Below are 26,387 nucleotides of genomic sequence, written 5' to 3'. Positions count from 1 at the left end.
GAGTATAATAAGGGAGAATTTATTTAGACCAGAGATGGGTTAATGAAGTGTTTGATGGGGAAGGCTCTTGAGAGAGCGACATTTATTTTTATTTTTTTAAGTTTATATTGTAAATTCCAGTTAACATACAGTGCAATATTAGTTTCAGCTATATAATACAGTGATCCAGCACTTCCATATACTACCCAGTGCTCATCACAGCAAGTACACTCCTTAATCCCTATTACCTATTTTATTTTTTTAAAGATTTTATTTTTATTTATTTGACAGAGAGAGAGAGCACAAGCAGGGGGAGCCGGAAGGGGAGAAGCAGGCTCCCTGCTGAGCAGGGAGCTCGATGTGGGGCTCCATCCCAGCACCCTGGGATCATGACCTGAGCCAAAGCAGATGCTTAACTGACTGAGCCACCCAGGTCTCCCCCACCCCCTTACCTATTTAACCTATCCACTTTCTGGTAACCATCAATTTGTTCTCTATAGTTAAGAGTCTGTTTTTTGGCTTGCCTCTCTCTTTATTTTTTCCCTTTGTTGGTTTTGTTTCTTAAATTCCACATACGAGTGAAATCATATGGTATTTGTCATTCTTTGACTGACTTATTTTGCTTAGCATAATACTCTCTAGCTCCATCCATGTCTTTGCACATGGCAAGATTTCATTCTTTTTTATGGCTGAGTAATACTACACACACACACACACACACACACACACACACACACCATATCTTCTTTCTCCATTTGTCAATCAGTGCACACTTGGGCTGTTTTCATAATTTGACTATTATAGATAATGTTGCTATAAACATCGGGGTGCATGTATGCTTTTGAGTTAGTATTTTTGTATTCTTTGAGTAAATACGTAGTAGTGTGATTGCTGGATCGTAGGGTAGTTCCATTCTTTTTTCTTAAAGGTGTTATTTTAGAGAGACAGAGAGAGAGTGCATGCACATGCGTGCACGAGCATGGGGAGGAGCAAAGGGAGAGGAAGAGGGAGATAATCTCTAGGAGACTCCGTGGTGAGTGAGGAGCTCAACATGGGGAGTGATCGCAGAATCTTGAGATCATGACCTGAACCTAAACCAAGAGGCAGACGCTTAACCTACTGAGCCACCCAGGCGCCCCAGGGTAGTTCCATTTTTAACTTTTTGAGGAAACTCCATACTGTTTTCCAGAGTGGCTGCACCGCTTTGCATTCCCATGAACACTGCAAGAGGGTTCCCCTTTTTCCACATCCTGACTAATACCTGTTGTTTCTCGTGTTATTGATAGGCATTCTGTCAGGTGTAAAGTGGTATCTCATTATAGTTTTGATTTGCATTTCCCTGATGATAAGTGATGTTGAGCATCTTTACATGTGTCTGTTGGCCATCTGTTTGTCTTTAAATGTCTGTTCATGTCTTCTGCCCATTTTTTAATTGGATTATTGGTTTTTTTGGGTGTTGAGTTTTAAAAGTTCTTTATATATTTTGGATACTAACCCTTTATCAGATACGTCATTTGTAAATATCTTCTCCCATTCCAAAGGTTGCCTTTTAGTTTTGTTGGTGGTTTTCTTCACTGTGCAGAAGCTTTTTATTTTCTTGTAGTCCCAGCATTTTATTTAATTTATTTTATTTCTTTTTAAGTAAGCCCTAAGCCCAATGTGGGGCTTGAACTCACGACTCCAAGATCAAGAGTTGTATGCTCTACCAACTGAGTCAGCCAGGTGCCCCTTACTAGTTTATTTTTGATTTTGTTTCCCTTGCCTCAAAAGACGAGGGAGTGATATTTATACTGAGACTGGAAAGACGTTCAGAAGAGATTGTTTCAGACACCTTGGGACAAGGAGGGTTTTGGACCTTTCCACGAACTAAAAGACTTAGTTTAGCAGAAGCATCATGAGCAAAGCAGTGAATAGTGCTGAAATTGAACCTAGCTGTAGGCAGGGATCAAATCTGGCAGGAATCTTACAAGTCAGGGGGAAAATCTTAGGTTTTCTCCTAAGTACACTGGAAAGCCATGTAAGAAGTGATTGGTATAATCTGATTTAATTTTTTAAAGGATCTTTGGGTATTCTGGGAAATATGGTAGGTAATGTCAGTGATCCAGAAGCAAAATGGTGAATTTTTACAGCTAAAGGTATATCAGAAGAGATGGATCAAAGTGGACAGTTTCAATATTTATTTTGGAAGTAGGATAAGACTTGGGGATGACATGGCTGTAAGTGAAGAAAGAAAAAATTAAGAATGACCTGAAGGTTTCTGGTATGAGTAGCTAGACACATAACTTCCCTAAATGGCAGAATGGAGAATGTGTGGATATGAGAGTGAAAGAGCAAGTTAAAAGTACTAGATACAGGAAATAGGCAGTTCAGGATTTTGAAACATCTTGCTTGAGATAAATTAAGGAGACTAGGGTATTGGTAATATTTAAAAATAAGGGAATGGATGAGATCCACAATAAAAGTGAAAGTTACTTGAAAGTACCTTGCAGTTAAATTGTGGTCCTATGGGAAAGAAATTATTCCATATGCCTAGAAATTCTATGCCCTAGAGATAAACTGAATGAGTTGATTTGTTTATTAGATCAAAGGGATTTTTGTTTAGACTCTATCATAACCCTTGAATGGATTTTTAGTATATTAATGAAACAATTTTTATCAGTTTCTAAAGCCAGAGTAGCATCATTTTAGATATCTGATGAAGATATGTTAAAAAGAAACTTTCGTGACTAGATTGTAAGCATCATGAGGGCATTACCTATCTGTTAAGTCATCAGTCATTGGTTTCCTGGCCCCTTCCCTCACTTCCTCAGAGATTAGTAGTAGTATTATCAATTTAGTGTTGATTACTTCAAATTCTTTTCTGTGTACAAACTAACATGTACCCATGAGAATTATATAGTAATTTCATGTGTGCATTTTAAAATCATGTGTACTATACATATCTTTCTCCCAACTTTTTTCACTTAGTGGTATGCCTTAGATATCTTTGAGTTGGTACATAAGATCTACCTCTTTTAACTGTTGTGTGATATTTCATGTGATAGATTTAACATAGTTTAGACATTCTGTTGATGGATGTTTAGTCTTTTTGCAATGTTTTATTATAATGCTACACAGAATATATGTGTAGTAGTTTCTCTGGGTTCATGTGTGTTTTTGCTAGGGGGAAGTTCTGAGAATAGGTGTGAGAATAGGAATTGCTGAGTCAGAGTATATGCATATATGTTCTAATAGATAACTGTCAGATTGTCTTCCGCTGGACCACTATATTGATTGCATTTCCACTAGTTTCTCCACATTCTTGTGAACACTGGATATTATCAAATAGTTAAATTTTTGTGTACTTATTAATTTTTTTTTAAAAAGAATTTATTGATTTTAGACAGCTCATGTGGGGCCGGGTGGCAGAGGGGGCGGGAGAGGAAGAGGGAAAGAATTTCAAGCAGATTCCCCTGCTGAGCACAGAGCCGGACTCAGGGCTTCATCTCACAACCCTGAGAACATGACCTGAGCCGAAACCAAGAGTCAGACGCTTAACTGACTGAGCTACCCAGGTGCCCCAAATTTTTGTCAGTTTGTGATCTTTCTAAAGTATGGATATCAATTCTCTGTTATATTTGTTACAAATATATATGTATACATAGTACATATAGTATATTTTTTCATTTTGTATATTTCTACACCTTATTGTGTTTCTTTGCTATGTAAACATTTTATAATGTAATGGGAAAAATACTTTTCACTATTGCAAGAGATAGGAATAACTATAATGAATATGCAAGGCTTTTATGAAGAAAGTTATAAAATAATATAGGACATAGACTGGAAAGGTATGCATATGTCTGGATGGGAAGGATTCAATAATGTCAAAATGTTAATTTTTTTGTTTCCAAATTTCTAAATTCACTGAAGCCCTAATCAGATCCAAGTGTGTATGGATATGGTACCAAATTTAAAAGGTAAAAAGGATAAACACTGAGAAGGAAGATGTTCCTCTGTCCCTGACCCATCTACATAGTGCTCTACCGTATAGGCAAACCACTGTTGTCATTTTCTTAGAAAATTTTTTTTAAAGATTTTATTTATTTACTTGACAGAGAGAAAGAGAGCACAAGCAGGGGGAGTGGCAGGTAGAGGGAGAGGGAGAAGCAGGTTCCCCAATGAGCAGGGAGCCCGACGTGGGGCTGTATCCCAGGACCCTGGGATCATGACCTGAGCCAAAGGCAGACGCTTAATTAACTGAATGAGCAACCCAGGCACCCCATTTTAGTGAAAATTTATCTAGAGATAGTCTATGCATGCATGTGTGTATGTATGTGTGTGCTTCTCTCTGTGTGTATAGTGTTTGTTTATCCATTGTTCTGTACCTTGTTTGCACTTAATTTATATGAGAGGTTATTCCATATTAGTATGTAAGTACATTTAGGAGCTGCCTTGTTTCCAGGACTGCAAAATATTTCATTGTGTCATCATCATCATTCAGTTTATCAGTGGTCTATTGAGAGAAATTTAAGGTGTTTCAGTCATTTTACTTTTCAATAAATATCCTGTTTTGTTCTTCAAAACGTGATGATATGTCTATAGGAAGGATGCCTAGAAGTGGAATTGCTTTGTTAAAGAAGTATTTTTTTGAGTTGCCCTCCATAGAAGTTGTACCAATTTACACTGCTTTATAGTATGAGACTCTTTCTGTATTATTAATCCTTTTTTTCTTAAGTTTTTATTTAAATTCTAGTTGGTTAATACACAGTGTAATATTAGTTTCAGGTGTACAATATAGTGACTCAGCACTACCATACAACTCCTGGTGCTTATCACAAGTGTACTCCTTAATTCACATCACCTATTTAACCCATCCCTCCCCTCTGGTAACCATCAGTTCTCTATAGTTAAGAGTCTGTTTCTTGGTTTGCCTCTTTTTTTTTTAATTATTTTTTTAAATTTTTAAATTAAAAAAATTTTTTTTTTTAGGTTTGCCTCTTTTTATTCTTTCCCTTTGTTCATTTGTTTTGTTTCTTAAATTCATATATGAGAGAAATCATATGGTATTTCTCTTTCTCTGACTTATTTCGCTTAGCATAATACACTATCTTCATCCACGTTGTTGCAAATGGCAAGATTTCATTCCTTTTTATGGCTGAGTGTGTGTATGTGTGCATGCATACATATATATACCACATCTTCTTTATCCATTCATCAGTTGATGGACACGGGCTGTTTCCATAATTTGGCTATTGTAGATAATGTTGCTATGTAAACATTGGGGTACACATATGCCTTTGAATTAGTATTTTTGTATTTGGGTAAATACCTAGTGCGATTGCTGGATTGTAGGGTAGTTCTATTTTTAACTTTTTGAGGAACCTTTTGATCTTTGTCAGTGTAAGCAAAAAGTGGTGTCCCTTTAGAATTTAAATTTACGTTTCTTCTAAATATTTCATATATTTAAGAGCCATTTGTATTTCTTTTCTAGTGAACTATGTTCTTTTTTTATTTGCCCTTTATTTTGTTTGGTTGTTGGTTTATCTTATTGACTATAAGACCTCTTTGTCTTGCCCCCCCCCCCCCCCCGGATGTGTGTTGCAAATATTTTCTTCGTAGTTCATCATTGTGTTTATTTCTGGTATTTTTTCTCCCATATAGATGTCTGGTAAAATACACTAATGTAAAATATTCTATTTTTAAGTGTACAGTTCATTGGCATTAAGTATATTCACAAATGTTTTTAAAAAATCACCATTATCTATCTCTAGAACTTTTTCATCATCCAAACAGAAAGTCTGTATAGTATTAAACAATGGTGCCCAGTACCCCTTCCCCCCAGCTCCTCGTGACTTCTGTTCTACCTTTTGTCTCATATATTCTAGGTACCTCAAATAAGTAGAACCAGAAAATTTTTGCCCTTTTGTGTCTGAATTAGTTCACTTATCATAATGTTTTCAAGGTTTTCTATGTTGTAGCATGTATCAGACTTTTTAGGGATGAATAATAATCCATTGTATTTACATCGTGCTTGTCTCATTAATTTGTTGATAGACTTTTGGGCTGTTTCTACCTTTTGACCATCGTAAATAATGCTGGTGTGAACATTGGTTCACAGGTATTCATATGAGTCCCATCTTTCATTTCTTTTTAGGTATATTCCAGGAAGTGGAATTGACTGATCATGTGTTAAATTTATGTATAACTTTTTGAGGAACCCCCAAACTGTTTTCCACAGTGGCTGTACCCCATTTTACATGGCTCTGAGCAGCAATGCAGAAGTGTGCAAATTTTTTCTTTCAGAAGTGTTCTAATTTTTGTACATTTTCACCTTCTTATTGTTTTTTTTTAAATATTTTATTTATTTGACAGAGCATAAGCAGTGGGGGAAAGGGTAGAGTTGAGAAGCAGGCTCCCTCTCAGCAGGGGCTCGATCCCAGGACCCTGGGATCATGACCTGAGCTGAAGGCAGATGCTTAACTGACTGAGCCACCCAGCCGCCCACCTTGTTATTCTTTATAAAAAAAAAAAATCCATCCTAATTGCTGTGAAGTGGTTGTCATTTTGGTTTTTTTCCTTTTTAAAAAATTTTTAATTGTAAAAAACACATATCATGAAATTTACTATGATAAGCATTTTTAAGTGTATAGCTCAGTGTAGTGTTAAGTATATTCACGTTGTTGTGCAGCAAATCCCCCAGACTTTTTCATCATGAAAAACTGAAACTGTGTACCCATTAAACAATTCCCCATCTACTCCTCTCCTCGGCCCCTGGTAACTGCCCACATACTTTATGTTTGTGTGAATTGACTTCTTTAAATACTTCATATAAGTGTGATCATACAGTATTTATCTTTTTTCACTTAGTATAATGTCCTCAAGATTCATCTATGTCATAGCATGCAATAGGTTTTCCTTTCTTTTTAAGGCCAAATAATATTCCATTGTATGTGTATATCACATTTTATTTAATCATTTACCCATGGACTTTTGGTTGCCACTTCTTGGCTATTTGTGAATAATGCTGCTATGAATGTAAATGTGCAAATATCTCTTGGAAATGCTGCTTTCATTTCTTTTAGATATGTACCCAGAAGTGGGATTGCTGTATCATATGGTAATTTAATTTTTAATTTTTTGAGTAACCTCTATACTGCTTTCTATATCTGCTGTTTCTAGTCCAACATCAGTGCACAAAGGATCAAGTTTCTTCAACCAACCAATTTCGCCTCAGAAACAGTTCTTACTTTTTGTGTTTTGTTAGTAGCCATCCTTATGGATGTGAGATGTTATCTTTTGGTTTTGATTTGTATTTTCCTAACTAATGCTGTTGAGCATCTTTTCTTGTGCTTATCGGTCATTTGTATATTTTCTTTGGGGGTGGGGATAGGAATTCTTAATATTTTCTGGATATAAAAATCCCTTATCAGATATGTGATTTGCAAATATTTGTGTTTTGTTTTTATTCTCTAGGTGGTGTTTTTTGCACAAAAGTTCTAAATTTTTTTTCACTTTACTAGTGAATTTTATATTTTTCATATGTTTTCCTGTTATAATTAGTGTCTTAGTTTTAGCTTGAGAACTCTCTTTAACATTCTTTAAGGTCAGGCTAGTGATGATGAACTCCATCAGCTTTTGTTTGTTTGGAAAATTCTTTTTTTTTTTTTTTTTTTTTTAAAGATTTTATTTATTTGAGGTAGAGAGAGTGAGCATGAGCAGGGAGAGGAGCAGAGGGTGAGGGAGAAGCAGACTCCCTGCTGAGCAGGGAGCCTGATGTGGGGCTGGATCCGGGGATTCCGGGATCATGACCTGAGCTGAAGACAGATGCTTTATCCAACTGAGCCACCCACGTGCCCGTTTGGAAAATTCCTTGTCTCCTTCAGTCTTGATGGAAAACTTTGCTGGGTAGAGTAATCTTGAATGTCAGTGTTCTTCTTTCAGCACAAAAGTTTTTAATTTTGATGTCCAATTTATTTAGTTTTTCTTTTACTGCCTATGTTTTTAATGTCTTGTATCCAGGAAATCATTGACAAATGCAAAGTCATGAAGCTTCCCCTCTGTTTTAAGAGTTCTGTAGTTTTAGTTCTTTAAATATAGGTATTTGACCCATTTTGAGTTAATTTTTATATATGGTGTAAGGTAAGGGTTCTATTCTCTCTCTCTCTCTTTTTAAAATAACTGTACTTTATCATTGAATGGTCTTGGCATCCTTGTCAAATCATTAGACCAAATATCTGGAGATTTCTTTCTGGGCTCTCTATTTTATGCCATTGGTCTATATATTTGTCTTTATGTCAGTACCAAGCTGTTGTTTTTTTTGTTTTTTTTTAAGATTTTATTTATTTATTTGACAGAGAGAGACACAGCGAGAGAGGGAACACAAGCAGGGGGAGTGGGAGAGGGAGAAGCAGGCTGTGGGGCTCAATTCCAGGACCCTGGGATCATGACCTGAGACGAAGGCAGACACTTAACGACTGAGCCACCCAGGCACCCCAGTACCAAGCTCTTAATGTACTGTAGCTTTATAGTAAGTTTTGAAATCATTCTTGTTCCTTGAGATCCATGTGGATTTTGGGATGACACTGCAAAAAACATTTGGGTTTTGATAGGGATTACATCAGATCTGTAGATTGCTTCAGGGATAGTATTGTCATCTTAATGTTAATCTTCCAATCCATAAACATAAGACGTCTTTCCACTTATTTGTGTCTTTAATTTACCATCCCCCCTTAAAAAAAACAAAGAAAAAAAAATTATGTCTGCAGAAATGTTATTTTCCTTTTTCTCTTTGGATTCCTCTTATTTCTTGCCTAATTGCTCTGGCCAGAACTTCCTGTAATATGGTGAATTAAAATGATGAAAGTAGGCATTGGTTCATTGTTCTAATCTTAGAGGAAAAGCATTCCATCTTTTACCATTGTGATGCTAGCTATTTTTTTTTTCCATATATGGCCTTTATCATGTTACAGAAATTTCCTTCTCTTGCTAGTTTATTATTTTTATCATGAAAGCATGTTGTGTTTTGTCACAATCTTTTTTGCCTCAATTGAGATGATCATGTGTTTTTTTTCCCCCTTCTGACTATAAATATGGTATATTATTTTGATTTTCTTAAGTTGAATTACCCTTGCATTCTGGGATAAATCCCACATAGCCATGATATATAATCTTTTTAATATGCTCCCAGTTTTGATTTGCTATTTTGTTGAGGAGTTTTACATTTATATTCATAAGGAATGTTGGCCTGTAGTTTTCTTGTAATGTCTTTGTCTGGATTTGGTATCAGAGTAATGCTGGCCTTGTAGAATGAATTTGGAAGTGTTCTCCCCTTCAATTTTTTGGGACCAGTTTGAGAAGGATCAATGTTTTTTTTTTTTGTTTTTTTTTTTAAAGATTTTATTTATTCATTTGAGACAGAGAGAATGAGAGAGAGAGAGAGCACATGAGAGGGGGGGAGGGTCAGAGGGAGAAGCAGGCTCCCTGCCGAGCAGGGAGCCCGATGCGGGACTCCATCCAGGGACTCCAGGATCATGACCTGAGCCGAAGGCAGTCGCCCAACCAACTGAGCCACCCAGGCGCCCGAGAAGGATCAATGTTAATTCTTCAAATGTTTGGTAGAATTTATCAGTGAAGCTATCTGTTCTGGACATTTCTTTGTTGGGAGACTTTTGATGACTGATTTAATCTCCTTGCTTATTGTAGTTCTATTTAGATTTTATTTTATTTTATTTTAATTTTATTTTATTTTATGTAATCTCTACACCCAGTGTGGGGCTCAAACATACAACCTCAAGATTAAGAGTTGCATACTCTACTGACTGAGTCAGCCAGTCACCCCTAGATTTTTTTTTTTTTTTATTTATTCATGAGAGTCAGAGAGAGAGATAGAGGCAGCAGCAGAGGGAGAAGCAGGCTCCCCGCCTAGCAGGGAGCCCGATGCGCACCCCTAGATTTTATATTCTTTCTTGAGTTAGTTTTGGTAGTTGTGTATATCTAGGAATTTGTCCATTTTATCTTGGTTATCTGATTTATTGGCATACAATTGTTCATTGTGCTCTCTTATAATTCTGTTTCTGTAAAATCAGTAGTGAGGTCTTATTTTCATTTCTGATTTTAATAATTTGAGATTTTTTTTTTGTTTCTTAGTTAATCTAGATAAAGATTTGGTAATTTTTTTCAAAGAACTATCTTTTTCTTTTGATGATTTCTCTCTTTTTTTTCCCTCTATTTGGTTTATCTGTGCACTAATCTTTATTTCATCCTTTCTGCCAGGCTTGGGTTTAGATTGCTCTTCTTTTTCTGGCTTCTTAAGGTATAAAGTTTATTGATTTCAGATATTTTATTTATTTATTTATTTATTTTTAAAGAGTTTATTTGAGGGAGAGAGAGAGAGCAAGAGAGAGCACAATCAGGGTGAAGGGCAGAGGGAGAAGCAGACTCTGCTGAGGAGGGAGCCTGATGCAGGGCTCAATCCCTGGACTCCGGGATCATGACCTGAGTTGAAGGCAGATGCTTAACTGACTGAGCCACCCAGGTGCTCTGATTTCAGATATTTTTAAATGTAAGTGTTAATAGCTGTAAATTTCCTGCTGAACACTGTTGTCACTGCATCCCATGTTTTGATATGTTGTGTTTGTGTTTTCTTTGGTTTCAAAGTGTTTTTTTCATTTCCCTTGTGATTTCTTCTTTGACCCATTGATTGTTGAAGTGTGTTGTTTAATTTCTAACCATTTCTGATTTTCCACTTTTGCTTCTATTTTTATTTTTGGCAGTTTTTATTTCATATATTTTGTGCACTCTTTTGTTGTGTATATGTATATATATTTATATCTTCCTGATGGGTTGAATCTTTTACAGTATATAGGGGCTTCCTGTGTCTCATAACCTTTTTTGACTTCATGTTTATTTTGTCTAATATTAGTATATCTATTCTCTTCTCTGGTTACTATTTGCGAGGAGTGTCTTTTCTATTCATCTACTTTCAGTCTGTGTCTTTGTATCTAAAGTGAGTCTTTTCTACACAGCATATACATAGATCCTTTGTTTTTTTTAATCTAACCTCCCAATCTTTTAATATAATTTAATCTATTTACATTTAAAATAATTATGAATAAGGAAGGATTCACCTCTGCCATTTTGCTGTTTGTTTTCTGTATGTCTTATATGTCCTTCCTCCCCCATGCCATTTCTTCTTTACTGCCTTCTTTTGTGTTTGATTAACTTTATTCTAGTGTACCATTTGATTCCCTTTACTGTATATAGTTTAAAACGTTTTTCTCAGTGGTTATCTTAAAGATTAAAATCATCTTGGGGTGCCTGGGTGGCTCAGATGGTTAAGTGTCTGCCTTCGGCTCAGGTCATATCTCAGGGTCCTGGGATCGAGCCCCGTGTCAGGCTCTCTGCTCAGTGGGAAGCCTGCTTCTCTCTCTCCCTCTACTACTCCTCCCTGCTTGTACTCTCTCACTCTCTCTGTCGAATAAATAAATAAAATCTTTAAAAAAAAAAAAAGATTAAAATCATCTTAAATTTACAATTTATTGGAAATAGTACCGACTTAGTTTCAGCAGTATGCACTCTCCTGTTATATATTTCTGTTCTCCCCCTTATTTTTCTCAGATTATTATCTTTATATGTGTATTTATTAACAAATACTGATAATTGTTGTTTTATCTATTTGTCTTGTAAATCATAGGAAAAAAGTAATTATAAACTAAAAGTACAGTAATACTGTCTTTCTGTTGATTTATATAGGTAATTTCACCTAAGTTCTTCATTTCTTACGGCTTCAATTTATTTAATATGTTTTTATTATTGCCCGAAGGATAGCATTTCATGCAGGTATGAACTCCCTCTGCTTTTGTCTATCTAGAAATGTCTTAGTTTCTCCTTAATTTTGGAGGAATTTTTTGCTGGATATAGAATTCTTAGTTGACATTTTTTTTTTTAAGATTTTATTTATTTGACAGAGAGAGACAGCGAGAGAGGGAACACAAGCAGCAGGCAGAGGGAGAAGGAGAAGCAGGCTTCCCAGGGAGCCTGACGTGGGGCTCAGTCCCAGAACCCTGGGATCATGACCCAAGCCGAAGGCGGATGCTTAATGACTGAGCCACGCACGCGCCCCTTAGTTGACATTTTTTTGTTGTTGATTACTTTAAATGTCATCCCACTAGCTTCTGGCTTCCATGGTTTCTAATGAGAAATAAGCTGATAATCTAAATATTATTATTGATGATGAATATTATTATACATGATGACTTCTCTCTTAAAATTCTCTATCTTTGTTGGCCATTATGTGTCTTGTGGGTGTCTCTCAGTTTATCTGGCTTGGAATTTGTTGAGCTTGTTGGATGTGTATTGTATTTAGGAGTTTTCAGTCATTATTTCTTCAAATATTTATTCCTGTTCCTTTTGTTCTCTTTATGATACATATATGTTGGTATGCTTGGTAATGTTTTGTAGATCCTTCTGGCTCTCTTCGTTTTTCTTCCCTTTTTTTCCTCTTCCTCAGATAGGATAATTTCAATTTTTCTTCCTTCCAGTTTACTGATTCTTCTACCTGTCCAAATCTGCTGTTGATATCTCTAGTGAATTTTTCACTTGTTATTGTATTTTTCATCTCCAGAATTTTTGTTTACTTGTTTATAATTTGTGTCTGTCGGTATTTTCATTTTGATTATGCCTTGTTTTCTGATTTCTTTTAGTTCTGTCAGTGCTTTCCTTTAGCTCACTGAGCATATTTAAGATAGTTGATTTAATGTCTTTACTAGTTATTCCAAAATTTGGGATTTCTCAGGAATAGTTTCTGTCAAATTCTTTTATTTCTGTGAATAGGACTTTTCTGTTTCTTTGTACGTTTTGAAGATCTGTTCCATTATTCCTAGTGAGCTGTTGACCTGACAAAAATTTCCTTAAATGTTTGTGTGAAAAACAATGAAATAAAGGGTCATGTCTCATTAAATCTGATAGATGCTGCTGGGAAAGCTGTTACTGCCCAGAGGGCTGAAACCACTTCAGACCACCCCAAACACAGTTCCATAGTTTTTAGACCTTCCTCACTGCCAGTCCTCTGACCAGCCAGACTTTCCAGGAATGCAGGATGCTATCCCCATAGCCAAGTTGGGGTAAGGAATGGCGGATGATTGCTGGTTCATACATTCTGCTCACTTATGAATGATCAGCAACTTCTTCCTGAAGCACTCCCCTGGTTGATATGAGTGTTCATTGGGGTTCCAGGGATCTAAAGTAATTGGTGCCAATCACTCTGTCCAGCTCAATGGTTACTTGTGTAGAGGGACCCATATCTAGAACTTTCACTCTGCCATCTTGTTGATACCTGTCTTGATTTATTTTTCATATCATACTTAAAAGGACCAGTTGCCTTGTTCTTCTGAAAATTTTGTGCTGATCAGGATACTTCTTGCCTTAGGACAAATGAATTGTTAACTACAAGTTTAATTCCGTATGTAATCTAGTCATTTAAAAACTTTCTTTAGTAGGTGTTTAGAGTTTTATCTTTTTGAGGTCTTCTAAGTGAGTCACAATGAATCCATGCTCTTCTGTTTTCCCTCTTCTAATATTTCTGATGCTGTTGAATTCTCCCCTGTTCTACTTGTCTTTGTAGGTTTGTCTTTTTTTTTTAATCTCTGTATTTAGTTGGTTGTTGGATGGAAGGAAAGTTTTGTATCTGTCTTCAATTGGCCATCCAATTAATTTTTTTAGAGATTTATTTATTTATTTTAGAGAGAGAGGGAGAGAGAGAGTGAGCATGTGAGCAGGGGGTGGGGCAGAGGGAGAGAAGCAGACTCCCCACTGAGTGCGGAGCCTGACCCTGGGCTTGATCTCATGACCCTAAGATCATGACCTGAGTCAAAAGAGTTGAAAGCTCAACCAACCAACTGAGCCACCCAGGAGCACCCCCATCCAATTAATTTAATATTCTGTGCATTAATTTTGTATCCAGTGCTTGATTAAATTATCTCACTGCAGTAGTTTTTCATGTAAATATTTTTGGTTTTTGAGGTAAAAATTAACCTAATTTACATGTAATGATAATTTTTCTTTCAAAAAAATTTTTTTTCAGATTTATTTATTTGAGAGAGAGTGCACAAGTGGGAGGGGCAGAGGGAGAGGGGGAGAGAGAATCTCAGGCAAACTCCCTACTGAGTGTGGAGACTGGTGTGGGGCTCGATCTCATCACCCTGAGATCCTGACCTGAGGCTGAGCAAAAATCAAGAGTTGGACACTTAACCGACTGTGCCACACAGGTGCCTCTCCTTTCAAATTTTTATATCTCTTTTTTTTCATATAATTGCATTGGCTGGTACTTCTGGAAGTGATATATGATAAAAATAAAGAATATCCTTATCTTATTCTTGACTTTAATAATAATGTTTTTAATATTTCACATTAAATTTGGTGATATCCTTTGGTTGGTATTTTATATATGTATTTATACATCCATCTATTCCTATTTTAAAAAATATTTATTAGTGCGTGCACCCATGTGCATGCACAAGCAGGGGAAGGGGCAGACGGAGAGAGAGAATCTCAAGCACACTCTGCACTGAGCAGGGAGCCTGACACACTGAGCAGGGAGCCTGACACGGGGCTCAATTTCACCACCCTTAGATCATGACCTGAGCTGAAATCAGGAGTTGGGCACTTAACGGACTAAGCCACCCAGATGCCCTTATTCCTATTTGATTAAGAATTTTTATTCTTTTTTTTTTTTTTTTTTTTTTTTAAGAATTTATGTATTTATTTGACAGGGAGAGCCAGAAAACACAAGCAGGGGGAGCAGCAGAGGAAGAGGGAGAAGCAGACTCTCTGTTGGGTGGGGCTCGATCCCAGGACCCTTGGATCATGACCTGAGCTGAAGGCAGACACTTAATTGACTGAGCCACCCCAAGAATTTTTATTCTGAAAGTTTAAAATTTGCCAATTTGACTCAGAACTATTGAAAGTACCCATGATCACGTATTGACTAACCTTTGCTGTAGAGAAGAATTCACCTTAGCTTTCTTTTTAACATGGTACCTAGAAAGCTCTTGGATAGGCTTCTATCAGTGAGAAAATGATAATTGTTTTTCTTGAATCATTTTGAAGTGCTTTCTGTTCTGTTCTTTTTTTTTTTTTTTTTAAAGATTTTATTTGCCAGAGAAGAGAGTACAAGCAGGGGGAGTGGCAGGCAGAGCAGGCAGAGGGAGAGAGAAGTAGGCTCCCTGCTGAGCAAGGAACCCAATGCAGAAGTTGATCCCAGATGCAGGACTTGGTCCCAGGACCCTGGGATCATGACCTGAGTGGAAGGCAGATGCTTAACCAACTGAGCCACCCAGGCGTCCCTGAAGTGCTTTCTTGTGATTTTCTCTGAATGTTCATAAGCTTTTTCAGCAAGTGCTAGTACTTTATTGTTAGGAATGTCAACATTTATATATATATTTTTAAGATTTTATTTATTTATTTGACAGAGAGAGACACAGCGAGAGAGGGAACATAAGCAGGGGGAGCGGGAGAGGGAGAAGCAGACTCCCCACTGAGCAGGGAGCCTGATGCGGGGCTCTATCCCAGGACTCTGGGATCATGACTTGAGCTGAAGGCAGACGCTTAACGACTGAGCCACCCAGGCACCCCAACATTTATATTTTAACTACCACATTTTCTTTGTTTTTTTTTTCCACGAGAACGTTAAGTATTGTATTAATTGATTCTTGTTGAATCAAAATAAAGACCAAATACGACTGTAAAGCATTCATAATTTATGATGAACATTGTAGTTTGTTTGGGCTGCTACACTGAATTACCAAAGACAGCAAACACTTATTTCTCACCATTCTAAAGGCTGGGAAGTCTAAGATCAAGGCTCTGGCAGATTTGGTGTCTGGTGTGGGACAGCTTCCTGGTTCATAGATGGATTGTTATCTTCTCACTGTGTCCTCACATGGTGGAAGAGGGAAGGGAGCTCTCTGGGGTGTTTTTTATAAAAAGGGCACTAATCCCATTCATGAGGGCTCCACCTTTGTGTCCTAATCACCTCTCAAAGGCCCTGCCTCCTAATACCATCTTAACATATAAATTTGGGGGGACCACATTCAGTCTGTGACATTGATGGAATATCAATGGAGTATCAATATTAGAAACTTACTGAAATCTTGGGGTAAAGGCAAAAATTCCCTGGTAATTGTTTAGGAGTGAACAGTGTGCTAATTGATTTTCACATCTGGTTATCTTTTTGAATTCTAAGAAAAATCCTAAGAACTATTTATATACCATTTACTCTAGGGAAAATTGAGGCTCAGAGAAGTAAAGGAATTTGCTCAGTGTAAAATAGGTAATTAGAATGGATGATGCAGAAAAGTGGCTAAACGGAATAGATTTTACGTATATAATGTAGAAGTGGTCAACTTTTAATCACATTTAATTAGGTCAACTTGTAGTCACATAAACGGAGTAAATTGAGTGTTTGGTGATTGAAACATATTCTCAATGACATATAGAAGTGGCCAAATATATTTATAGTATAGGATTTGAAAACAGTTGTTATAGTTGAGTAGTGACTCTGTTTTCAGAAGTGGATTACTGCAGAGAGCTAACTGGTAAAGAAAGTTCTATTCTGAGCTGCAGTGTTTTCTTCTGATTGATACCTAGCACTGCCATCAGAGGGTATTATGAAGTCAGTTCTAGCTTTTCTGTTTTAGAAATGGTCTTGTTTTAGGTGTGCTAAAACCATAGAAAGGATCCAGAGAACTCATGCATTAAAAGCCTATGCATTTCATAACGTCTGTATATTTATGCTTTCCTTATTCCTCTGAAAATTGCTGTGTTGATGAGGGTACTTCCTACTTTGTGGCACATGAATATTAACTTCAAGTTCAACTTCATTTCTTCCATTTGATACTTGTGTAGTTTGAATATTGATTTGGTTATTTTATTGAATTTTTTATTAAATAAGAGCTGTGCTATATTATTACTCAATACTTAATTACATATCAATATGAATATTCAAAAAGCTAATATCCAGCTTGCTGGCTGTGGTCGTGGGCAGCTTAGCTTTGAACATTATTATTATTATTTTTAAAATAAACTTTAGGCCCAGTGTGGGGCTTGAACTCACCACCCTGAGATCAAGAGTCCCATGCTCTACCGACTGAGCCAGCCAGGCACCCCTTGTTTTCAAATCCGTATAGAGAAGGCAGTAGTGATTTCTTTCATGGATTTGCTTTAATGTTTAACTCATATGAATATTCGACTCATAACAAGCATCAGACAAATGTTAAAATATTAGTGGATGGATACACTTATTTTTTAAAACGAATTTATTTGAGTTATGAAAATTTTGAATCACTGTTATTCAGCATATTTCAATTTTTAATACTTTCTGTAGTGGTAATGTTAAATTTTTTTTTTTTTTATGTTTACTTAAAATTATGTGAAGTCCTTATATGAGGGTTTCCCCTAGCATATGTTACTGTTTTACCCTGAGGAAGTCTTCCTTAGTGAGGAGCTGTTTCAGAGTAATGGTGTATATATTTTATTTTATTTTTTTTTAACATTTATTTATTTTAGAGAGAGGGAGAGAGAGAGAGCACACACAAGTGGGTGGAGGGGCAGAGGGGGAGAGAGAGAGAGGGAGAAATGCAGACTTCCTGCTGAGTGCGGAACCTGACTGGGGGCTCCATCCCACAACCCTGAGATCATGAACTGAGTGGAAATCAAGAGTCGGGTGCTTAACCAGCTGAGCCACCCAGGCTCAAAAATTTTAATTTTTGAAAATATTTAAATGTCTTAGAGTATGGAATGGCAATTTGTAGATCTTTGAGTAAGTCAAATCAAGCCACCCCTTAAACTTTTAAATAGAATTAATCTGTTTTCTTTAAAGCAGATATAAATGTATCTTCTGCCATTTCCCAGTATCAACATGTCTTCCATACTGACAGAGACACAGTTCTTGCTCTTAGAGTAATGATTTGGAGACTGGTTTTGGAACTGAGCAGTTTTACTGTGTCTGAGATACGGTTTTATTGTAGAAAAGTTAACATCTCTCTTATTTAACTCAAGGTTTTGTCACAGTTAAGTGAAAATACAATAAGGCTTTTCCTATAAAATACTATTTGTTATTGAAAATATTTCATTTTCATTACTGTGTTGATTGAAACTAAACTTGGTTTGAGTAGGATGCTGAAGGTCAGAGAATAGCACATTATATATAAAATAAGGGACTAGATTGTATACCTTGACGATTAAATAATCATGTTACTTAAAAATAACTCTGGTAGTCAAAATGAACATATGGGTTTTTGCCTTCTGGCCCTTCCACAAATATTTGGGACAGCTGAGTGTATACTCTGTGCCTAGGCACTCTTTTAGGTTCTAGACATTCAGTGAGAAGAGCAAATTAGTTATGGTCTATCCAGTGTTTTCATAATGTAGTTGTTATACCCCTATTTAATGTCTGTGAAAAGTGCTTATTCTGTATCCCTTTTGTTTCTGGAGATTGATAATCCCCTCGTCTTTAATGCTTTATCAACTTTATATTGTTTTCTGTTGTTGACTCCTGTTTTTCCCATTATTCATTCAGGTGCTTAGCTGCCCGAAATTCTTTTTAGATTAATGTTAAATCTAAAGTGCAACTTGTTGGGGCGCCTGGGTGGCTCAGTCGTTAAGTGTCTGCCTTGGCTCAGGTCATGATCCCAGGGTCCTGGGATCGAGCCCTGCATCGGGCTCCCTGCTCAGCAGGAAGCCTGCTTCTCCCTCTCCCACTCCCCCTGCTTGTGTTCCCTCTCTTGCTGTGTGTCTCCCTCTGTCAAATAAATAAATAGAATCTTAAAAAAAAAAAAAAAAAGTGCAACTTGTTGATCACCTCTCCTACTCAGACTCCCTGCTCCTCCTCATAAGCTATATATATCAGTATAATGTGATCCTTTCAGAGGTTTTATTTTTTTCATGAATTTACATAAAAATATATGTAGTGTGTGTATCTTTATAGGTTTTTGGAGAATGCATAACATTGTAGTAGTAATGTTCTGTGTTCTGTGACTTTTTTCCAGTCAACAGTAATCTTATTGATCTTTTCGTGTTAGATCTACTTTTTATTTTTTATTTTTTAAAGATTTCATTTATTTATGTGAGAGAGAGAATGAGAGAGAGAGCACGCATGAGAGCGGGGAGGGTCAGAGGGAGAAGCAGACTCCCTGCTGAGCAGGGAGCCCGATGTGGGACTCGATCCCGGGATTCCAGGATCATGACCTGAGCCGAAGGCAGTTGCCCAACCAACTGAGCCACCCAGGCGCCTGAGATCTACTTTTTAAAAATCACTAATCTGTTCACTTTTTTCCATCTCCTATCATCACCTTTGTTTCAGGTACTGTTATCTCTCACTTCAATCAGTGGCCATCTAGTTGGTTTCTTTGCTTCTAGTCCTGCCTTTTTACAATCCATTTCCCAAATAGCAGCCCAAACAATGTATTAAAAATGTAAACAACATGTTAACCTTTTAGTGAAAACACTACAATGATTCCTGTTACAGTAAAATCCAAACTTGGCATTTAGAATTCATGATTGCTAATTTCAGGGATGTTTACTTGTTTTGTTTATTGATTTTTTTTTTTTTTCTCTCAGGTGTCCAAATGAGTGGTGTCTTGTACATACTAGGTTAGGTGCTTCATAAATCTTCGTTGAATGCAGTTAATGAACTAACTTGTTGGCCTTGGTGGGTTTTTCTGTGCAAGTTTTTATATCTCCTACAGTTCTTCCCTACCAACTTGTTCAGCCACATTGGTCTTTATTCTCTTGCTTGAATTCACCAACTTCATTACCTCAGGCTTTTGCAGGATGCCCTTCCTACAATTTTCCCACAATTGGATCTTTCTTGTCATTCCAGATTTCGGTATAAGTATCACCTGCTCAAAGAGGTCTTCTCTGATCAATCTATTACCACTTTGTTTTTAAAAACTTTAATTTTTGCTTTAAAATCAAGTGAGAAATTATGTTCAGAAATTAAAATACAGCAAAATATACAATGAACAATTTCTCCATCCCTGTCACCTATCTGCCAAAGTTATATTTATGTATATTAGTATCATCTTCATTGTCCCAGACACTCCTTATAGCAAAATGAGCAAATAGCAATATATATGAAGTAGTCAGTGTTCTTAAACCAGCCTTTTTTTTGTTTTTATTTTTTTAAACTGGGCTAAGTGGTTTTATTAGAGAAAGAGGATTACAAAGGATTTAAGAGTTGGTGTTGGGGCTCTTAAACCAGTCTTTAAGACTTGTACGACCACTGTATCCTCACCTTCTCAGATGGCTTACTCTGAAAATTAGGCTACCATGTATTAACCACTTCAGATTCCCATCCACTCCATCTACAGAGTAACCTGCAATCAGTCTATACCCACCCTTCCTTTCCCCCCCTTTTATTTTTTTTCTTTTTCTCCCCCCCCCTTTTTTTTTCTAATTCTCTGATTCATGTTCAGGATTAGTTCTACTACCACCTGTGTCCATGACCTCATCCTCTCCATCTGCTCAAGAACTTATTTTCTTTTCTGGCTCTTCACTGTTAACTCTCTGCTGTCTCTTTGGCTTCAGCACAGCCCTGCATATATATCAGATGCTCAGAAAATATTGGTTGAATATAGCAGAGTAATGAAGAGCTTGGACTATTGAATTATAAAGACCCGGGCATGCATTCTAGCTGTGTGACTTGGGCAGGTTAGTTAGCATCTCTAAACCGTAATTTCTTATTCATTAAAATGGGACAAAAATTGTAGCTATATCAAGAGTTGTTTTGAAAATGTAACCAAGAAGTGGAATGTATAAATTTCCTGTGGCCATTGTAACAGATTACCGTAAATTTGGTGGATTAAAACAACAGAAACTTTTTTCTCTAATGATTCTGGAGGTTTTAAGTTGGAAATCAATGCCACAGGGCTCAAATCAAGGTGTCAGCAGGGCCATCCTTCCTCTGGAGGCCCTAGGAGAGAATCCATTCCTTGCCTTTCTACATTCTGGTGACTGCCAGTATTCCTTGGATGGGTTACTTCAGTCTCCGATCTCCAATATGTCTCTGTGGTCACATTGCCTTCTCTTAAGCCTGCAATCTCCTTCCACCTCCCTTTGCAAGCTTGTGCATTTAGGGTCCACCCAGCTAATCTGTTTTTAAATCCTCAATCATATCTGCAAAGACCCTTTTCCCATATAAGGTAACCTTTACAGGTTCCAGGGATTAGGATCTGATATCTTTGGGAGCCATTATTCACCCTGCTATATGGATATAAAGCACGCAGCATTGTTCCTGTCAAATAAAGATTTAAGCTTTCTGGATAGGGTCAAGAAAGATTTCAGATTCTCAGAAGGATTTAATTTATAGTTATAAGGGAGCCAGGGAATATGAGAAAAAGGAATTAAAAAAAGATGTAAGTGAAATTAGGGATTAGATTGTATCATCTTATTTAATACAGTGGGTAAATGGGATAAAAGTATAGAGAAGGGATTTTTGTTGTCAGATTTTGGTTATTTTCTTGTTCAAATACATATCAAAGGATTTATCTATATTTTCAGTATTAAAGTTTATAGCTTAAATAGTGTGGTAGAAAGGAGGTGGTAGAGGTGGAAATATACTGCATATCATTACTGAAAATTGATTAATTACATTTCTTTTTATATTCAAGAGGTTCACATGTAAACTATGTAAAATGATTAGTGAATGAGTTCCTAGATTGGATACCAAATTTTTCTTTTATTGGATAAGAATTATTGTCATTTAGAATAAAAAGAAAAGTACTTTAAAATACTTATTTCAGTTAGAAGAGCAAAAGATTATATTGACATTTGTTTTCTTCTTTTTTCCATCTCCTTTACAGGTTTTTTGGCATGGACACAGGTTCAGTGGGAGGATTAGAATTGACTGATCAGACTCCTGTTTTATTAGGGAGTACGGCCATGGCAACTAGTCTCACCAATGTAGGAAATTCATTTAGTGGTCCATCTAATCCTTTAGTTGCTAGATCTAATAAATTTCAAAACTCGTCAGTGGAAGATGATGATGATGTTGTTTTTATCGAACCTGTACAACCTCCCCCACCTTCTGCACCGGTGGTAGCTGATCAAAGAACCATAACATTTACATCATCAAAAAATGAAGAACTACAAGGAAATGATTCCAAAATTCTTCCTTCCTCAAAAGAGTTGGCTTCTCAGAAGGGAAGTGTAAGTGAGACAATTGTCATTGATGATGAAGAGGACATGGAAACAAATCAAGGGCAAGAGAAAAATTCCTCCAATTTTATTGAACGGAGACCTCCTGAGACTAAAAACAGAACCAATGATGTGGATTTCTCCACTTCCAGTTTTTCAAGAAGTAAGGTAAATGCAGGAATGGGTAATAGTGGTATCACCACAGAACCAGACTCTGAAATTCAGATTGCTAATGTTACAACCTTAGAAACAGGTGTAAGCTCTGTGAATGATGGCCAATTAGAAAATACTGACGGGCGAGATATGAACTTAATGATTACACATGTAACATCACTGCAGAATACCAACTTGGGAGATGTCTCTAACGGACTGCAGTCAAGTAATTTTGGTGTTAATATACAAACATACACCCCATCTTTAACTTCACAGACCAAGACTGGAGTAGGACCTTTTAATCCTGGTAGAATGAATGTGGCAGGAGACGTATTTCAGAATGGAGAATCTGCAACTCATCATAATCCTGGTAAGCATTAAGTGATCTACTCCATGTAAAATTGCCTGATTCTTTTTTCACTGTAGTAATTGGTATTACCTTGGTTAGTTTATTCATGTGAGAGAAGTTAATTCCATTGACTTTTAAAAGTTTGAAATTTTAGCTAAGAAGAGATGTAAAACCATGTATTTTTTTGCAGATTATTAGAAAATTAATCCCAGAAATCTATGTCTAAAGGATTGGAATAAATACTCTTCACATTCACTACCACTGGAGTCTAACAGATTGGCATCTTATTTGTCATATACTTAGTTTTTGCTAATATATTTTTAGTATTTAGTAGTAATGTGTAAATAGTGAAATAAGATAAGTGGCACACTTAAGGAATAATATAGTATAATAGGTGCATTTAGATTTGTTTTTACTTTACTTTTAAAGTAATTTTGATCGCTTATCTGATTTTAATTTTTTCTTATTATCATTTTATTCCTTTTTTTAATATTTAAGGTTGGTAAATTTCTCAACTATTTGAACAATTTTTCTTCAGGCAGCTTTGCTTTGTGAAAACATTAAAAAAGAGAAGTTGTAAGAACTCTGGCTTTTGATGACCTTGTCTTTATGTCCCTTTCTCTTTCACCTCTGCCCCTAAACCTTTTTATGTCTGTCTCTCTTATATATCCTTCTCTGTTTTTCTCTCATTTTCTCATCATTTTAGGCTCATTAGCAACCTTATTGGCCTAGAAATTGTGGAGAATAATAAGGAATGACTAAAATATAGTAGTGTAGAATGGTATAAAATGCTAGTCATTTTTCCTTTTTTCTTGTTATTTTTTTGGTTATGAGAGTAATGTTTAATTATTGAAGAATTTTTGGAAAATCTATAATTAAAAAATGAGGGAAAAAATTCCCGATAGTATTATTAACTGAAGATTACCACTGTCAGTGCTTTAAGTGACTGTCTTTAAGGTTTTTTCCATTTTATTTTTATTTTGGTTGAAATGCAACTCTGAATAATTTTGCTTCCTGTTTGTTTCCCACTTTACATTATATTTTCTCATACCGTTAACATTTATACACAAAAGTTTTAATGGCTGCACAGTAGATATGGATATACCGTTCCCATATTTGGCAGTTTATACTCTTTCCCATATTTTGCTGATTATGAGTTTATGATGAACATCTTCTCATTTCTTTAGAGTATATTCTTAGAAATGAAGTTACTCGGCCAAAGGATATCACTGTCCCCCTCCTTCCAAAGATTTTTGGTTGAAAAAATGTATTTGGTTTATAGTGATTTTGAAAGAAATAGGTTCCTTATTACTCAATTTGGAAAATTTCTCCTGCCTTCCAAGACCCTTTCCTTCTATGTGTGTATATATATATTCATAGGTAGTTCTGGACTGGGGGGTGATGTATGTGTGAGTTTGTATGAGCATTTTAAAGTTGTCGAAATAATACTGTCATATTGCCTTCCAGAAGGGTTTTACCAATTTATACTACCAGCTGTATATATATAAGTTTCTTTCACTGTAACCTTCTGGCTCACATAAACGTTTAAGAAATGATAATGCTCAAATTAATTTCAAAATAGCCATTTTGTCTTTACTGTAATTATAAATATATTAAAAACATAAGAGTACGAAGAGGAAAATAATTAATCTCACCATTGAGAGTAGTACATTTAATTCTAACCTGAGATCATAGTTTAGGTTCAGTTTTGTAAACTCTTTTCTCCTACCATCCCTTTAAATACCTAACAATACATCTTGATATATTTGATTTTATTCTCTATTTAGCTTAGTTCCAGTTTTTACTATTTAAATAACTCTTAAGAATATTCTTATGCATGTATCTTAGGATCTTATTTCTTTAGGAATATTGCTGAGTCAAAGGGGCATATCATTGTAAGAATTGTGTTCTTGGGGGGTGCCTGGCTGGCTCAGTTGGTAGAGCATGTGATTCTTGATCTTGGTGTTGTGGGTTCGAGCCCCTGTTGGGTGTAGAGATTATTTAAAAAATATTTAAAAATCAAAAAAAGAATTGTGTTCCTGTTTACTGAAACTTATACAAGGGACTGTATGTTACTTATCAGAAAAACTAAACAGATACACCTTTTGCTCCTTTGTTTATGAATTAGCTCTTGTTTTTATTTGCTGCTTTGTAATTGGGAGTTATAAAATCTTGGCTATTTATACTGGCTCTCAGACTAATTGTGACTTGGGCAAAATAAGCTGTTATCCCTTGATGTCCTTTGTATAAAATAGAGGGTTTAGATAAAACTTCTCTTCCTAAAACTATTTTGATGTTGGAGGATGTGAAAATTTGAAAGTAGGAGAAATATAAGAGCTGAAAATAGATTAAGGGTGACATATTATTTATACAGGGTCTCAAACTAAATTTTAAAAAAAGCATGCCATTTTTTCAAAATCAAGTTAATAGATGTTCCTAAGTTTAGTTTCTTTAAGTATATATTCAAATGATAAACCTACAGAATCAAGAATCTTAAGGAGCCAGTAATTGTGTTTCAGTAAGCTATTTCTTCTAGCATATGTTCAAATATAATTTTCAGTTGGAAGCCCTTCATAAGGTGAAATTTTTAGTTAGTGATTACAATTAACTCTTAAACATTGCAGGGATAAGGGGTGCCAACTCTCCCCGCCCCCCGCCGCTTACCGTGCACTTGAAAATTCACATGTAACTTTTGACTCCCCCAAAATGTAACTACTAGTAGCCTACTGTTTGTTTTGCTAGTAGCCTACTGTTGACTAAAAGCCTTAATGATAAATAGTCAACACGTATTTTGTATGATATGTGTTATATACTGTATTCTTACTGTAAAGTAAGCTAGAGAAAAGAATGTTATTAAGAAAATCATAAGGAAGGGCGCCTGGGTGGCTCAGTTGGTTAAGTGACTGCCTTCACCTCAGGTCATGATCCCGGGGTCCTGGGATTGAGTCCCACATCAGGTTCCCCCTGCTCTGCGGGGAGCCTGCTTCTCCCTCTGCCTGCCACTCCCCCTGCTTGTGCTCTCTCTCTCTCTGTCAAATAAATAAATAAAATCTTAAAAAAAAAAAAAATCGTAAGGAAAAGAAAATACCTTTATAATACTGTATAATAAAAAAATCTGCATATAAGTGGACTCATGTAGTTCAAACCCAGGTTGTTCAAGGGCCAACTGATTTTCTTCGTATTCATTAATATTTTTACCTGTTTATTAAAACTGGTCCATTACCTTCATGATAACAGGATAACAGGATTCTAGAATGTACTCAGTTTACTCTGTATAAAGTACAATTTTTGTGGGGAGGCATATTGTGGAGTAAGGTAAAATTTTAATAACAGTGTTATGTAGCCCCTTGAAATCATTAGGTTGATGGACTGGGTTGGAACCAGGAAATCACCCTCCTTAAGGTTTTGATAGTAGAGAAGTTTTCCTGAGCTCCAGATATATTTGTACTTCTGTGGAAGGAAAAAAAATTGTTTTTCATATAGAAGGGCAACGTTTTATGTATGGAAGTTCAAAATTTGGAAGAACCTAGAAAGGAAAAAAATTACTAGAGACAATAGAAATGGTGGTCTGTAAAGTTTCAGAAGGGAAAAAAGTTATGGTATTGTTAGTGTGGTGAGGTTTGTGGAATAGTAACTAGTGTAGTAAGCTGGACACTTGCTGTGAAGCACCAAAGAAGCTTACTGTTAAAGAGAGAAAAGATAAATTACTTTGCACTCCAGTGTTAATGTTACA

At 36.1% G+C, this 26,387-nt stretch overlaps 1 protein-coding gene across 3 annotated transcripts in view; it reads left to right on the top strand.

Annotated features, from left to right (window-relative positions):
• The window catches only part of ZMYM2 (zinc finger MYM-type containing 2), a 111,525-nt gene that overhangs the window by 12,239 nt on the left and 72,899 nt on the right, over positions 1 to 26,387 (top strand). For 2 of the 3 annotated variants that reach the window (XM_032403398.1, XM_032403399.1), the window contains exons 3-4: positions 21,819 to 22,320; positions 22,582 to 22,675. In XM_032403398.1, coding sequence (XP_032259289.1) covers positions 21,829 to 22,320; positions 22,582 to 22,675 — 586 coding nt within the window. In that variant the 5' untranslated portion in view covers positions 21,819 to 21,828. Of the gene's footprint in view, positions 1 to 21,818; positions 22,676 to 26,387 lie in introns of all 3 variants that reach the window. The other variant, XM_032403397.1, reaches the window with a different exon arrangement.

Source organism: Phoca vitulina, unplaced genomic scaffold, assembly GCF_004348235.1.
Source record: "Phoca vitulina isolate PV1807 unplaced genomic scaffold, GSC_HSeal_1.0 scaffold5, whole genome shotgun sequence".
NCBI classification, from domain to species: domain Eukaryota; kingdom Metazoa; phylum Chordata; class Mammalia; order Carnivora; family Phocidae; genus Phoca; species Phoca vitulina.
This window is presented reverse-complemented; position numbering and strand designations above follow the sequence as displayed.